Below are 15,739 nucleotides of genomic sequence, written 5' to 3'. Positions count from 1 at the left end.
TGTTAAAGGAGAGTGAAGGAAGACGCTGTGGGCCCAGAGAACGGCTGATTACAAGTGACTGTGCTAACAAGATAGCCGCGCAGGTGCTGGTTCGGCCTTCCAGCGGCCACACACTCGTCCGTGTAGAGGAGAAGCCGCTTTAATCTTCATCTTGATGAGTGTGAGCTCAGCGATCGCCCCTATATTAGGCGCTTCCTCATCCAGCACAAACAGGAAATCAGTGTGAGAAAGTTTTGCTAGATTGAGATAAGAGAGAGAACAGCAGCTCTCAGATAGAGGCGTACTATGTAAAGATTGTTTATATAGTGAAGAACTGTATAAACAATCAATTAGTTGTCAACTGTTAAATGAATTGCAAACTATTCTGATAAACAATTAATTAGAGTATTTATTTATTTATTTATTTATTTATTTATTTATTTATTTTTTTAAATTCTGTGATTCCAGCTTCTTAAAACTGAATGTTTTCTGTTTTTTTTACTCCTCTATGGCTGTAAACTGAATATCTTTGGGTTGTGGACAAACAGTGGCGGACTCAGAAAGTTTGAGGGGCAGGGGTGAAAAAAATAAAAGGGCACCAGCTGTATGTAAAAGCTGGCGTACAAGCGGATACTATTTTTGTGCTTTTTACGGCTTTAGGACACTTTGCAGGAAGGTGCTTATTCATTTACACCTAACTGTTAAACAAACCACACAGCAAGTCACCATGCTCAAATAAAATGTAATTCGCTTTAACTAGACCAGAAGAAAAGCCCAAATTATTCTACCACTGAGAGCGACTGGCATGTTTTTAATAAGTAAGTAGAAAAAATCTGCTAAAACATCATGTTACAGTAGGATGAAAAGTGAATGACACAAATAAACAAACAGCATCAGGGCGGCAGACTGACTTGTTAAACTGGCTGCAGTGGTGCACGTAACGTCTTCCTTCAGGGGCACCAGCACATCATTTAGATGCACCCAATGTGCATTTTGATTAATTTCATGTGAATGATTGTAAGCAGGAATAAAGGTTAAGATAAATATTTTCTTAATATAAATCGAGATTAAGAAATTGCTACAAGCTTTATTGTTAAAAAAAATAAAGTGCTGATGTTAAAGTGCTTGATAAACTCTAAAAACAAGTAATGTAAACTTAGTGTTAAGACTGTAGTGTTTTCCCCTGTCTTGGAATCCAGGCTGTATGTGTCGTACTTGTGGATGTATTTTGGATTTGCTTTGTTTGTTAAAAAGTATTTCATAAATTTTGACCTGCTGAATATCAGGCGCACCGGTGCAGCTAATGACAATGCCTTGTCACACATGACCAAAATGGTTGAACCCTGAACATCAACAAACAATCTAAACTGTAGTCCAGAGAACAAATGCACCTTTATGCAGGTACACGACACTTGCTAAATATTCCTCTGACTAACACTAAATTAATAAAGTCTTCCATAAGGTAATGCAGGTCTCTTAAACCTGTGCCACTGTTGCCTGTGGCGTCTCAACTCATTACCTCTCCTCGTTAAAAGCTGACCCAACTGCCAACCAGGCAACCTTGCAATTTTCCAATTTTACTGTTATTTTGTGCAGAGCTCCATCATTGCTGTTTAAATGAAGTGCTCCCTCTGAAGAGTAATCAGACTGTTTTAACTGGAGTCTTCCACCGTCTGCATTGACAGCATTCAAAACATTTGGCCAGGATTCCTGACAAGTAGCTGCCTTTGATGTGTGAGAGCATGCCACCTCTCCCGCCCCCTCTTAAACACCCCAATTATCACTCCTGCCACTCGGGTGTGTGTGAACTAACACACCTCTTTCTGACGGGTTGGAAACTGCCTCAGGACGCCGCTCAGGTAGCGCAGCTTGTTTATGATGCGCCAGGGGCTAAAGGGGTATTTCTGTCAATTTATTGCACAACCTCAGACTGAATTACACCTTATTTAACACAAGACTTTTCAATTTAGCGTTCAGTGGAACAGATCATAGCTTATGTGTCGCAGATTATGTGTCGCAGATTTAATGCCTCTCTGTGATCTTTGGACAGAAGATGCAGTGGCTGCAGTTTTTCTAATTATCAGCCACACGCTCCACGAGGGAAAACCACAGACCTGTGAATTGTGCGGGTGATTGCTACACACTTGCTCATCACTCCCTTCCTGTTCGGTGTCAAAGCAACAGACCGCAAACTTTTGTGTCTTCCCATCACCATCCCCCATCCTCCTCACCTTCAGCAGTTCTCTACAGGGAGTAGTAGTGCAGGCTTCAAGCAGCAACACGCTCTGCACTGTCATTGGCAGCAGCCTGCACTTTTAATTTACCCACTTTGAAACCAGAGAAATATGCAGCGGGGTGGAACACATGTGAGTGTCACGTCGCCGCGCTGTCAGGTAGCAGGATGTGTATTTACACCCTCTTAACTCTCTCTCTCTCTCCTCGATGTTTTGTTTAAACACAAAGTCCAGAGTTTTCCATGATCCAATCACCTCCTTGATGTTTCTTGTGATTTTGCCAGGAAAGTTTGGAGTGTGTATTGTTGTCACGCTGCACGCAGTAATCGTTCCTTAATGAAAGGAAGTTCTGATGTTACCGGCACAGTATAGGATGCACGAACAGCTGAATATGATCCGTCAAATTCAGTCTCCTCTTTCCCCTCGTGTGACAGTGTGGTGGGAAATTGTTTCATAGAAGACAGCATTAGCCGGTGAGTGTTCTTATTTCTGGAGATGTGATCTTGAGAGTGTGCGGCGTGCCAGTGAACTTTTCCTGTCCAAACATATTTCCAAAGTAAACTCGGCCCGTTGGCTATTAATTTAAGATGGAGAGATATGCTATAACATGCAGGCCTGCAGCCCCCGAGATCACCGTCAGCAGCCAAGTATTCTCCGGGGAGGAGGAGGAGGAGGACGAGGAGGGCTGGCTCAGTCTGACAGTGAGGCATGTCTTTCTCCTCTGAGCTTCTATACCTCATTTAACCAGGCAGGCTGACAAAAATACATTCATATTTATAACAGTCTGAGTAAGGGTTGTAATCATATGGTGGGACGCATCCAATACTTCCCAGTACAACCTCTGCATTGTACTAGCCCGCTCCAGTGCTGCTGCTGCTGCGGGTTTAGCAAGAAGTCTGCAAACATGCATGTGTGACATTAATATCCGCACAGGAAGACACTGCTGCAGAGTTTATGTGGTACTCAGGTACTCGGTCACAGCAACCTGTTTTCAATCTCAGAAAATAAATCTAATGAATGCAATAAAACTATATTAGCCAATAAATGAAATAAACCATCTGTGTACTTTTCACTATTTGGCTCCTTGTTTCAGCGTTGGCCCAGCTTCAGTGCTACTGGATAGACTTCCCTGCTTACAAAATCAGCAATTTTTTTTCGTGCAAAGAACATATTTGTGTTGAGATTTTGCAGTTGTTCATGCAGGCAGAGAGAAGAAACAAGTTACCACAGAACCAGACTTGGAGCGGTCTGAGGCGGTGCAGGTAGTGATGGTGTGTGTAAGGACAGATTGCTTTTTAAAGGGTTTAAGTGTGCAGAGAGTCTTATGAGTATTTCCTGGAAGCATCTGTACATGTGTGTATACGTGTAAGCCAAAGAACATCTGTCAGTATTAACGTGAGTGCAGAGAATCAATGTTTTTAATCACAAACATTAGGTAATCGACGAGTTGTGTGCCAAGAATTTGACTTTAACATTGAATAAAACTGGGATTGACTCCAGCCCCTCCATGACCCTGCAAAGATGATGGATGGGAACAGCCTGTCATTAAAACTCAATAGCATACATTTTATAAGAAAAAAAAGAAAGAAAGACATGATAATCAATAGTTCAATAGTACAAATTTCATGTTGCAATGGACCAAAACCTCCATGTTCTTGCTCGTGGCTATATTCCACTTTGAAAAACACTTTGGAATGTTATTGATAAATGTCTCGGCACACTAATCAGCAGGATTGATTTGCTATTTTCCTCAGGGAAGGTCATGATGCTTATTCCAGGTGACAAACGAACACAAAACTGAAAACTACTGTCAGTGGAAGAAGTACTCATATCCTGTACTGAAGTGAAAGTACCAAAACCACAATATGGAATACTACAAGTGAAAGTCCTGCATTTTAAATCTCTCTGAAGTAGAAGTACATAGATTTTATCACCTAATTCTAATCAGTGAAGTGACTACAGCTATGAAATAAATGCAGTGAAGTATAAGTATATAAGTAGAAAGTAGAAAAAATGGAAAGTCCAATTTCAAGTAACGAAGTGTACTTTGTTACTTGAGCGCTGATTATTGTGTCTTGAACAAGAGAAGAGCTTATCAGAAATTTGATGACCAAGTGTCGTGGTAATTCTCACAACATGTGTGTATCTCTGACATTAAACCAGAGTGTGTTCAGGACTCGTCTTACTCGGCTCCCTGTTCTCAAACACGGGCAGAAACCTCTCTTACAGCCCGAGCATAGTGTTAAGTTGTGGGAACCTGCAGCGGGCTGTGTCAGCCAGCAGCACCTTGAGATGCAGGGAGAGAGGAGAGGATTGTCTGTGTTCAGCAGACTGAAGAGAGCTGACCGGATTGACTCTCACTGGAGACACATGGGCTCCCTCCTGTGTAATCACTTAACTTTCTGTGTACGACCACATATACACTGCTAAGACTTAAAATGGGAAAAAAACGACTGACCTCTTCTTATTTGCATGTAAGTGCAGGGGTACTAGCTTGAAAAAAAGCCAGTGAATGAGTGAGAGTAAAGGCAGAGACATTGAGTACGAGGATCAGGTTCCCTCACTGGCTTACTTTCACCTCTAATAGAGCCATTGCCATTCCTCAGGGGGAAGTGGTGCGTTCCCCGAAACAAAGCCCCCGCTGTGTGTGTGCAGACCCCCCAGAGTGATCCTAAACCGTACACGCAGTAATGGGCTACTTTGAGAGTTTATCTGGCTCTAATAGACACACTTGTACGCTGCTCCCAGCCTCTAAATCTACAGGATAAGTCTGCGTGTGCGGAAAATGCTGTCATGCCTTAATGCGGCTGACAAAGAGCACAGTAGTTCAGCCTTTCCTGTTCCAGTTGTAATCTCTGAGTGTGTAGCTGTGTGTTGCAGGGGAGGCAGTGGACTGAGCATGCAGTGGAATACATCTGAGCTCAGTAATATATGACTGGTGGAATAGATCATGGATCTTTTATTGCAAATTTTATGGTCATGAAACTTCAAATTTGTTACAAATGCAGGGAAAACATGCTTCGAACACATAATCCTACAAATTTCTCTTTATCCTTTCACTGGAGGCACCACGAGAGCCGCTCCTCGGCATCAGTCGATCTGGCACACAGCGCCACAGCCTCTCTGCATGCCTCTCCAAGCTGATTGTGACTGGGTGTTTGCCTGGCACCAGCCTCAGTCCAGGGACCTGCTGGGCTTGTTTCCACAGGCGGGCTGACCTCCGGAGCAGTGCAGCAGCCGAGCTCAGTCTGCTGCCATTATACGTCCTTGATCAACATTTCATAGGAGCACAATGCCGTGTGCCCCTGCCTGAGGCGAGGCTTGACTTTGGGAGTGAATTGAGGAAGGCTGACAGAATAGCTAGAATGACTTCACACTTTTTGTACCAGATTTCTTCTGAAACACTTTCATTGTTATGGTTTCAGAAGGCCCATTGGCATTTAGGCTTTAGCATGACCTCCATTATTCCTAAATATACATTATTTAAAGGGACATTTGACCCTAAAATCCAAAAAGCATATTTTTTTCTCTTACCTATAGTGCTATTTATCTATGTATGTAGTTTTGGTGTGAGTCACCAAGTTTTGGAGGTATTTGGAGGTATTATATAATTTTTTTGCCACCACAAGCTGAGTGGAGGGAAGTCAGACATCCTTACGTCTGATGTCTCCAAATCGCAGCAACTCACACCAAAATACTGTAGATGGCTAAATAGCACCACGTATAAGAGGATAAGCACATATTTGAACTGTCCCTTGAAGGATACTTAAGCTCTGATTCATTCTTTCATAATAAAAGGCCAGGGTTTTCTGAAGGGTTGGATTTCTCCAACAACACTGTGATCTAATAGGCGTAGCTCTCTGTGGTGTTGTCTACATTACAATTAGATATGGAGGATGAGGTGTGAGGGAGGATATTCCCTCAGAGTTCATCACAGCGGGCCATGTTTTTGCAGTGATGTAGAAATTGGACATGCTGCGCAGTTCATTCACACCTAATCTCAACAATTATGAGATTAGGTTACACATGTGTTTGTTTCTTAATCTGTGGCTCTGTGTGTTGTTACTATGCACAGTTCACAATCCCTCCTCAGCTGACAGATGGTCCCATCCAGCTACTCTCTGACAGCAAACACACACTGAGGAGTCGCTGACAACCTGCCTCAGGAAGGGCTACGACTGGCCCTCGGAATGTGTGTGTGTGTGTGTACAATTGTCCGGTGTGTTCCCCACACACACACACGCACATAGGCAGAGTGTATGGGGACTCATCATTCAACTTAAGTCTCCAACACAAATAATCAGAGAGTCTGACCACATGTTGCAGCTCCTCTGCTGCGGGCTCTGACAGCTGTCAGTCACTCTGCTGGCCTGTAAACATTCCTCTGGCGGGCACAGTTATTAAATCAAACTGTACAAATATAGCAAATCTAATGCTATTAATCTTTGCTTATTGACGTAACCCCGTTTTAAATTTAGATCTGGCTGGAAAGACTGGTAATATCAGATTCCATAGGGAGTCTGTTTCTAAAGGTCTGTAGTTGGTGTTTATTTTAAGGCCCGATGGAGGACATGTTGATGTCTTTGCATGCTTCGGTGTCCAGACGTCTTCCACACAACCACCTAACAGCTTCACAGGAATGCTTCTTAGTAACTTCAAACACACTGAACATGACTTTACACACAGAGCCACATATCAACTGCCTGAAACAGTTTCAGATCCTGAAATGCTTCTTATTTTTATAAGTCTAGGTTGTTGCTTTTAATGCCCGACTCCACACGTCGACTACATTTCACACTTCCTTCCTTTTACTATATACTGGCACACCTCTGTCTGATATGTCATTTGTAAACAGTCAAACAAAGCTAACTGTATTTGACAGTTTATCCTCTGGTTTCCCTTCACCACATCTTTGGCTGCTAAGTCAACACTAAAGAACTCAGGGTAACCTCAAAGTGTGGTTGCCTGTTTCAGCTTTCTGTGGTCTGCTGCTTGTAGAATAAAGCTAAACAGTGAAACGGGACTTTCCTGCTGTTTGAGTGAAACCTCTGTGTTTGTCCAACAATATGTGAATGCCACCCTCCTCCTATAGATCGTGGAGGAGTGTGTTTGTCTATGGCGTGGCATGGGGCCTTCTTCTGCGGCCTCTCTGGCCTGCCTGCACGTGGTTGCTGAACCAAGAAGAACATATCAAACAAACACTTCAACACAGAGCTGGAGGAAGATTGGGTTACTCCTGACATGAGAGGACGTGTCGACTGCATTGTGTTACCAAAGGCGCACACTCCTCTGACCTTGTGTCTGACCAAGGATAGAGCAGTTTAAACCTACCTCAAAGGAGATCTACCATGATTTTTCTGGTTCTGGTGCATGTAAAAGATCTTGAAAGTTGAAAAGGTCAAAGAAGTTACTCTCTCCCACAGAAAACACTGCTCTTGAAATGCCTCGTCAGTTGTCACGCCTTTAATTCTGTGACTTTGTGACATCACCATGTCACACATTTGCATAATTTATGCCTAGCAGCTAGTTTGGCACATAAGAATTGATTTAGCACAGATGCTCTGTTGTTGTTAGCGCTGCTGGCTCAGGGGTGTGTGAGCTGACCAATCAGAGCAGACTGTGTATTCAGGAGGGGGGGGGGGCTTAAAGAGACAGGAGCTAAAATAGAGTGTTTCAGACAGAGGGGGAATACAGTGCTGAATACAGTGATGTGTTTTTTGAGCACTAAATCATGTAAACCTACGCCAAAAAATCTGTCAAGTGCATCTAAACATTTTCATCGGTTGCAGCAGTGTTTTGTTGTGTGTTCCGTAATTTAAATGAAGAAATATAAGCATGTGTTCCTTTATTCCTGTTGACAATCACTTACATAATTTGTTAATAAGTTCTAGGTAGATGCACCTAAGTGAAAAATCAGCCACACCAGTGGCACCATTGTGCATTTTAGTCTGGAGAGAGCTTGTCGACATCATCATCTAACTGTCGAACTTATTTGTCTTTCTTGACTTCGGACTTGAAGTCACACACCGCCAGTGATGAGAGGCTTTCTAGGTCTTCTGATCCACTCAGGTGGTATTAAGCCATCAACACAGTGTGACAGTCTCTCAGTAGCACTTGTGTCTAATGTGCAGTGTTAAGTTACAGCAGTGTTGGTGGAAAACCATCAGATAACTCCACGCGGGTATGCAGGAGTGGCATGAGGAATGTGTCAGTTGTGCATGCATGTGTGTGTGTGAAAATGTGCATGTGCACCACAGCTGTCATTAATGGACATATCTCTGTCTCCAAACAGAGCTGAGATCCACCGGCACCGCTCATCACTTCGCCTACCTCCTCAACACGACCGACTACAGGATCCTGCGTATGGACGAGGACCATGACCGCATGTACGTCGGCAGCAAGGACCACATCCTTTCCCTGGACCTCCATGACATCAACAAGGACCCGCATATTGTAAGATAATTCCCATGCCCCAAACTGTGGCCCCTCTAATGGGCTGTTACACTGTGATGAAGCAAGCGCCTTCACCTCAGCACTACAACAGCTGCCCCCCAGGGCAAAATATTCTGCTCTATTGCCCCAGGAGCAGCCATTTTGGTTAGCTCACATCTAGTTTTTGTTGGAGTGCACTTTTCCGAGCGTTGGGTCATTAAAACCCTGTAATTGGGTTATGACAATCCCAACCGGACTAATATTAGGCTGGGTGGATATCCCTTTTGCAATTTTAGCCCAGAAATCTCATAAATTCCAGTGATGTATAACGGGTTGAATTGTAACTATAAAATGTCCTCTGTTCCCCCCTGGCAGATCCACTGGCCAGTGTCCGAGCGAAGAAGGATGGAGTGCCTTGTGAGTGGGAAGGACGCCAATGTAAGTACGCCTGTTGACAGCACTCATAACCTCGGCAGGGCTGTTCAGCAGAGGTGATTTCCATCAACTTGATAGGCTAATGTATTTTTTCAAATGCACAGAATTAAAAGTATACAGCTCTCTTCATTGTGCACATTGGTTTTAATGTGGGGAACCTGTATAAAAGGCACTCACCTGTGGAGTTCGGACTTGGCCCAGTAAAAGCGATGGTTCCCTTCTGTCTAGCCAAGGAGACAGGAATGAATTGGACTAAAGAATCTCAGTCAGTCTCACCTTCCTCCTCTCTGCCAGCCACAACACCACCGGCTGACAGTTTGATATATTGTCTGAATATATTTATGTAGAAGGGCAGTTTTATTGGCTTCTTTTTTGTCACTTTCGGTAAATCTGCAGGAGGTGTACCAGTAAAATATGGCTATGACTGGCCTTTCATTTATTGCAGTTTAATTGAATCTGGTCTTTGTGTCTCCAGGAGGAATGTGCAAACTTTATCCGTCTGATCGAGCCATGGAACCGGACTCAACTGTATGTCTGTGGGACAGGAGCTTACAATCCAGTCTGTACCTTTGTCAACCGTGGACGCAAACCTCAGGTAAGGATCAAAAATGATCCTTCGGTACATCTACTCCGCTATCAGCTCTCTCCATCTGCATCATGAATGGCACAGCTCGGCCTCTCCCTTTTCTTTGTCTTACCCAAGTTCCTGCTCTCCATCTACCTTACGCTAGGTTCCCTTTATGATGATTTTTCTCCATCATTAAGCCTGTTCGTGGTACTGTGTCTCTGCGTCTGGCAAAACAGCCAGCTCAGCTTCACCAGCACACAGCTGTCATCCCCAGCGAGCTGTTAAAGCTACTCTGTTTAGTCTCAGCCTTTAATGGGACCTCTTGAATTTCCTAAACCAAACCAGGCATCACTACCTCGCCATACTCCCCTTTAACACCTCACTCTTCTTTAAATATCACACTTGTTCCCTAATGACGACCAGGGGACTTTTTAAACACGGACAAATAAAAAGTAAATTTCCCATCTGACCCTCCCTAGAGATGCACATACAGTACACTGCAGAGAACTTAGGCAAGCAGGGCTTGCATGAGTCCCTCGCTGCATCCAGTTCCAACACGACCCTTTACTAACGAAGGGCTTCCATCCATTCGCTCACCTATCCATCCACCCCTTCATGCATCCATCCAGGCCACCCGCCAGCCTCCACCATGTGAGACGTTGGGTAATTGGAAGTGGGAGCTCCCATTATAGGGTGCCGGTGGAATGTTCCAGTTCTAGTCCATTAATGAGAGGGCTGTGTTTTCCTCCGTCACACTGAACAGACAGGTCTGAGTCGTCCCCCCCGTGAGCACCTTTCTCAGCTGGGCCGGGGAGTTAACTCTGAGTCTGAAAACATCAAATGATACACATGCACACACATATGCTGACATACATCAGGAAACTTGTTCTTTCATTATAAATTCAACATTCAGATGGATTGTCATTTGATTACACCACTGCAGGGTATATGCTTAAGTTCTCCAGTGCTGTAAGTAGGAGTTGTAGCTTTTGTAAACTGTAGTAGCCAAGTGTTTTACTTTGGCAGCAGCTTTGAGGGAAATGTATGTCGCATGCTGTGAGCGCCTTTATTGACTCAACCACAGGATAGAGAACTTTTGTTGCCTTTTCCACCATCTGGTCAAATAAAGCTGAACACATTCCCTTAGCAATCTTGCACACACATATATATTTTCCTCATGCACTTGCACTTTGTTCATTTTAGCATTGGTTTGGGGTGTTTTCTCACCGTGTCTGGAAGTCAGGACAGGTTCAGGATCCTTCCTCCTCAGCGGCGTAACATCCGGACTGTGTTGCTGTCTCCTGTTTTAGACGTCCATGTATCTGCAGATGGCCCAGGCCAGAGGAAGGGCTAGCCGCGCAGCTGAAGCCAGCGTGGTGCACGAGACCCTCGGACTAAAGGTGCGATGTGGGCCCTGTCTGCACCGCAGCCCTGCATACTCCCTGGGCTCGTGGTCACCAGCAGCATGCTCCCTCTCTTTGTGTCTGAGCACATTCTTTGTCATCACCATCTTTAGTTCGGCCATCGTTTGTTTATCTCCATAACATTTGGCATGCATCCTTTCAAGTCCGCGCACAGTCTTCAAGTCTTGTGTCATGTGGAATTGCATTTAATTTCATGTCATTTTGTTTCCCCCCGTGTTTCACCCATATTTCCTTTGTGTGAGTCTCATTGTCTGAGCACCCTTTCACGTCCGTCATTGTCTTTTTTTTGTGCTTTGCATATGTGCTAAATGTCATATTTTGCATGAGAGCTGGGTTATCAAGTGGAAATGGCTTCTCAGGCTTGTTAAAAAAAATCTGTTGACTTTTGCGAGGCGCAAATTAAATTAAAAAGGCTTTCACTGCTGTTTGATGCATGGCATTATCACTTTTATTTAGCATATATTTAGCATTTATTTTAACAACAGATACCAGAATCATTCATCCCGCTTATCTGAGACAATGCAGGATGTCCCACCCATCAGTCCATCACCCCACCGAGCCCTCCACCTTCTGTAGGAATGTGGTGCAGTCGCTCCCACAGAGGCGGCAGAGCTAGTCAGCATCTGACCCACTCCCACAGCAGGCTGTGTTAGCCCAGAGCAAACACCAGCCATCTGTAGCCAACTAGCTGTGCAGTATAGGAAATAAAAGAGCCGCATACTTGAACATGCCTCCACTGTTTGAGCTCTCCAAGCGCTTTGAAACACAGAAAGGGACTTTTGAAGGACGTAAGGGCTTTAGGTGAAGTGGGACACTTTGAAAATGTTGCAAGTTTTTTTCTAGTTCGGTTTTTCTTTTCTTTTAATGTGTTGCAACTTTTCTGAAGGGTCATATTTTACAGCGGGGTTGTAAAAACATGTTCAGGGCACGGTTCCCTCCGGTGCACATAAATGTTTGTGACCTTTTTTACACGTCAACATCTGGCATGGCTGGGAGTGAGCTGCCAGCACCTACTTATTTGCACGAGTGGTGATTTTAATCAATGATGAGTAGGGAATTGCAAAATGGTGCGTGTATGATCTGGTGTTTGGCACACTGCTGTAGCGCTGATGGACATTGACAGAGATGTCTCCATCTCTGCACCCGTTGGGAATGAAAGATCGGGATTGGCCGTACTCTGGTCTGCGAGGCGGAGCTACAGGACATGTCATTGCATGCCACTGATTCATTTCCCCCGCTCTCATACGCAAATTCCTGCCAATCACCTTTCAGTGCTTGCGTGCAGGGATGCCATGAGCGGTGAGCATCAGTCATCCAGCCTCCATCCCAGCTTTGTTTTCACTGCGCTGGATTACAGGTGTCAGCAGTAGGCCTGCACAGCCATAGGCACCAAGAGGCTGAGAGATATTTGGCATGCAGCTTATTATGCCAAGAGAAGCAGCCCACGACACATTGTTTTCCACAGTAGAGTGGCATGGAGATGGATTAGGAATTCTGTGCTTTCCCTGCATGTATTTTTCTGTATGAACGCACGCTCATTATTCTAATACTTCATCCCCCATCAGGCCACATAGGTCCCACAGGAGTCAGAAGGAGCACATATGCTGGCTCGTTTTCCCTACACAAGGGAATCACAGTGACAAGATGAAGAGCGGTGAATTTATTGCCGCCTCCATATGATTTTTCCATTTCAGGAAGAAATCTTCCATTTGGAGCCGGGCAAAGTGGAATCTGGGAAGGGAAAGTGCTCCTATGACCCGAAGCTCAACAGCGTGTCAGCTTTGATCAGTAAGTATCATCTCGGTTTGGTCACACAAGGGCGTAGGCATGGGTACAGTCAGGCCCAGCGGTCTTCACAGCAATGGCAGGGTCATCCCATACGGATTCTTCATCTTTTATCTCCTGTTTCTTTATATGGCCTTCTCGCCGCTCATGATTTATATTCTTGGCAAATGTTGGTAGCAGAAAGTATTTATCGTCTGCCATTGAAGAAGAAGTCAAGAAGGTCAGGCCAAGTGTCCTCTCCATTCTGTCTCTATTTCCCACAGAGAGCTGCTCAGTCTGATCAGCCCAATCATTATTTGCGAAGGAATTTTCCCTTGTTAGGGTGAGATGGACACAGTAATATGTGCCTATTAATATGTGAATACCTCCCTGAGGAGTTAGTGGCTTCCAATCAAAACACTTAGGACATGTTGGGAAAACGCTTCAGTGCTAATATAAACATTTGAAAAGTATTTATTCACATTTTTACACAGACCCCAGGGTTATTTGCCAACGCGTCCTCATACCCAAACTACTGAATAGGTCGACTGCCAATGACTCCTAGAATGACATAAATGGTAAATGGAATGCATTTATAAGGAGCTTTATTAAATCTTACTGACCAACACAAGTCAGCATTCACCCATACATACACACATTCACACACAAAGTGCTTTGGGATTTAGTATCTTGCCCAAGGATACTCTGACATCTATACTGTGCTGGGGATCGGACCACAGAGCCTCAGACCGATGGACAACCGCACCACCTCCTGAGGCTGTTACCAAATGACTCACAAAATGACATATATGACAGTTCCCACAAAAACTATGACATTTGACCATAAGAAAATGCTTACAGGTAAACCAAACTGAAACGGTGAGACAGTCAAAGTTTAATAAAGTTTAGGGACAAAAAAAAAAAAACAGTTGGTTAGGTTTAGGAAGAGATCATAGTTTGGGTTAAAGTAAGTAAGGGACTAAAGTAATATAATATAATGTGCTTGATTGTCCCAACCTCCAACCCTATCTGCCTTCTGGTCCGAATTTTGTCGCTCTATATATTAGTCACCTGATTTCCTCCTTAGCTCCCCTCATAATTACTACGGCCACTAGAGGTCGCAGCCAACAATAAACCTAAATATTAAAAAATGCAAGGGAAGGAGCACTTCCTGGACTCAAAATACATTTGTTAGAGGTACTCTTTAGATAAGGATACATGTAGACTTAAACATCACAGGAAACCTCCAAGGCACTCTCTTTTAAACTTTTAAGATACCTTTAAAACAGACTCAGATGCATTTTACTCTCTTATGAAGCCTTGATTCAGAAATGCGTCAGAGCTCATTTTTAAGGTCTACCATGACCATGCTGTGACAGGTGTGACCTATCAAGCTGTATTACTGGTGAGGACGTGCTGGTATTTGCACGTGTCAATGGTCAAACAATCATTTACTAGACAGCCTTCATTATTACAGACAGGTGAGAAGTTATGGGTGAAAGGTTTGATGGGTATGAAAATTATGTGAATAATAAGCTGCTGCCTTATAACCCAATGGACTAGTATGGGAGATTTGGGATCATCAAGTTTGACAGCAATTTTTGGAAAAATGGTGTTCATCCCTCCAGTAAAGGTCCAGTTGGAGAATCAGTACTAAGGAATCTGTTCTGGAGACTTATAATGGCCCAACACCTGACTAAGACACTTATAACGTGGTTATAATGGAAAGGAACGCCATTGTACCAAAGTATCAAAAATTAAATCAGTATATTCCCTCTTTATATATCCACCCTATCATAATAATTTATATTTACATGGTTCAGTCAGGATACTGTATCTTATCATCTGTTGTAGCATTCAGGAAGGCAGTGTCCTCTGTCCCTCTGCCCAAGGTCACTTAGTCAGGTCCAGACCACACAGTTGCCACCAGTGAAAGGCGATCTTCTCTCTGTGGGGTGAGACAGCGGGTGTAAATCACCGCCACTGCTTTCCCACATTAGCGCAGTGCCAGCTGACCAGTATGGAACCAGTGCTGTCATCCAAGATGGATTTACCTCCCACTTCCACCAGTTAGCATCATTCAAGGGACACTGTAGTGAGTGTGGATGAGGATTAAGAGTCCTGTACCACAACAATAGATTCACCGTTGACCACCGACTGCTCAGCTCTCCACCACATTAGACTCCCCATCATCCGTGGACGTTTTAATGATACAACATCAATCTCCATATAGCGCTGCCCAGGACCATGACATTGAATATAATGGTGGTCGGACAGTGTTTCTTGTTTCCTGTGCTCCACCTCCTGCTGTCTCCTCACTCCATCTCTGGGAGCTCTGACAGTCACACCTGCTCTCCGGTGGGGCCCTTGCAGCAGCTGGAGAACCAACACCTTGCCTTCCTGGGGCTTAACAAGGCTGTTGTATACATTTGTCAGGCTGCACACATGGATGTGCTCATATTTTATGTCTTTATGGAGTGCGTGTGAAGGCTGTTTCAGGAAGTTTGAGGGCTGGTTTTTCGGTAACAATTCATTTTACGTGTCCTGTGATTTCACGCTGGTTTCCTGGAAAGAAGAATTTAAATTGATACGCATCACAAAGAAAATTCCCAAACATATATTTTACCTTTTTAAAGAGAGAACTACAAAAACAACCGGAAAATGTTACAGTGGTTCAGCAGGCAGCAGGGTTTTACAAGCAGTAAAATAAGTAACTAATAGAGACTAATAACTAATAACAGAGTAACTAATGGAGGTCCATTTTAACTAAAGCTCAAGTTTATTATTGAAAATGTATGTTTATATTAGTAAAATATTATTCTGTGCGCAATTTACTAAACTACAAATTAAAAATCTAAACTTTGAAAAAACTTTAGACAACCTTTATCTGCTCTAATGTAAGA

The 15,739-nt window shown here is 43.8% G+C and overlaps 1 protein-coding gene across 1 annotated transcript in view; it reads left to right on the top strand.

Annotated features, from left to right (window-relative positions):
- sema3fb (sema domain, immunoglobulin domain (Ig), short basic domain, secreted, (semaphorin) 3Fb) overlaps positions 1–15,739 on the top strand; it is a 70,086-nt gene that overhangs the window by 36,716 nt on the left and 17,631 nt on the right. Inside the window, exons 3-7 of the mRNA XM_073468177.1 lie at positions 8,506–8,666; positions 9,021–9,083; positions 9,556–9,675; positions 10,959–11,048; positions 12,767–12,860. Of these exons, the coding sequence (XP_073324278.1) occupies positions 8,506–8,666; positions 9,021–9,083; positions 9,556–9,675; positions 10,959–11,048; positions 12,767–12,860 (528 nt within the window). The remainder of the gene's footprint in view (positions 1–8,505; positions 8,667–9,020; positions 9,084–9,555; positions 9,676–10,958; positions 11,049–12,766; positions 12,861–15,739) is intronic.

Source organism: Pagrus major, chromosome 6 (genome assembly GCF_040436345.1).
Source record: "Pagrus major chromosome 6, Pma_NU_1.0".
Taxonomy (NCBI): Eukaryota; Metazoa; Chordata; class Actinopteri; order Spariformes; family Sparidae; genus Pagrus; species Pagrus major.
Note: the sequence above shows the minus strand (reverse complement) of the source record. Positions and strands in the feature narration are given on the sequence as shown.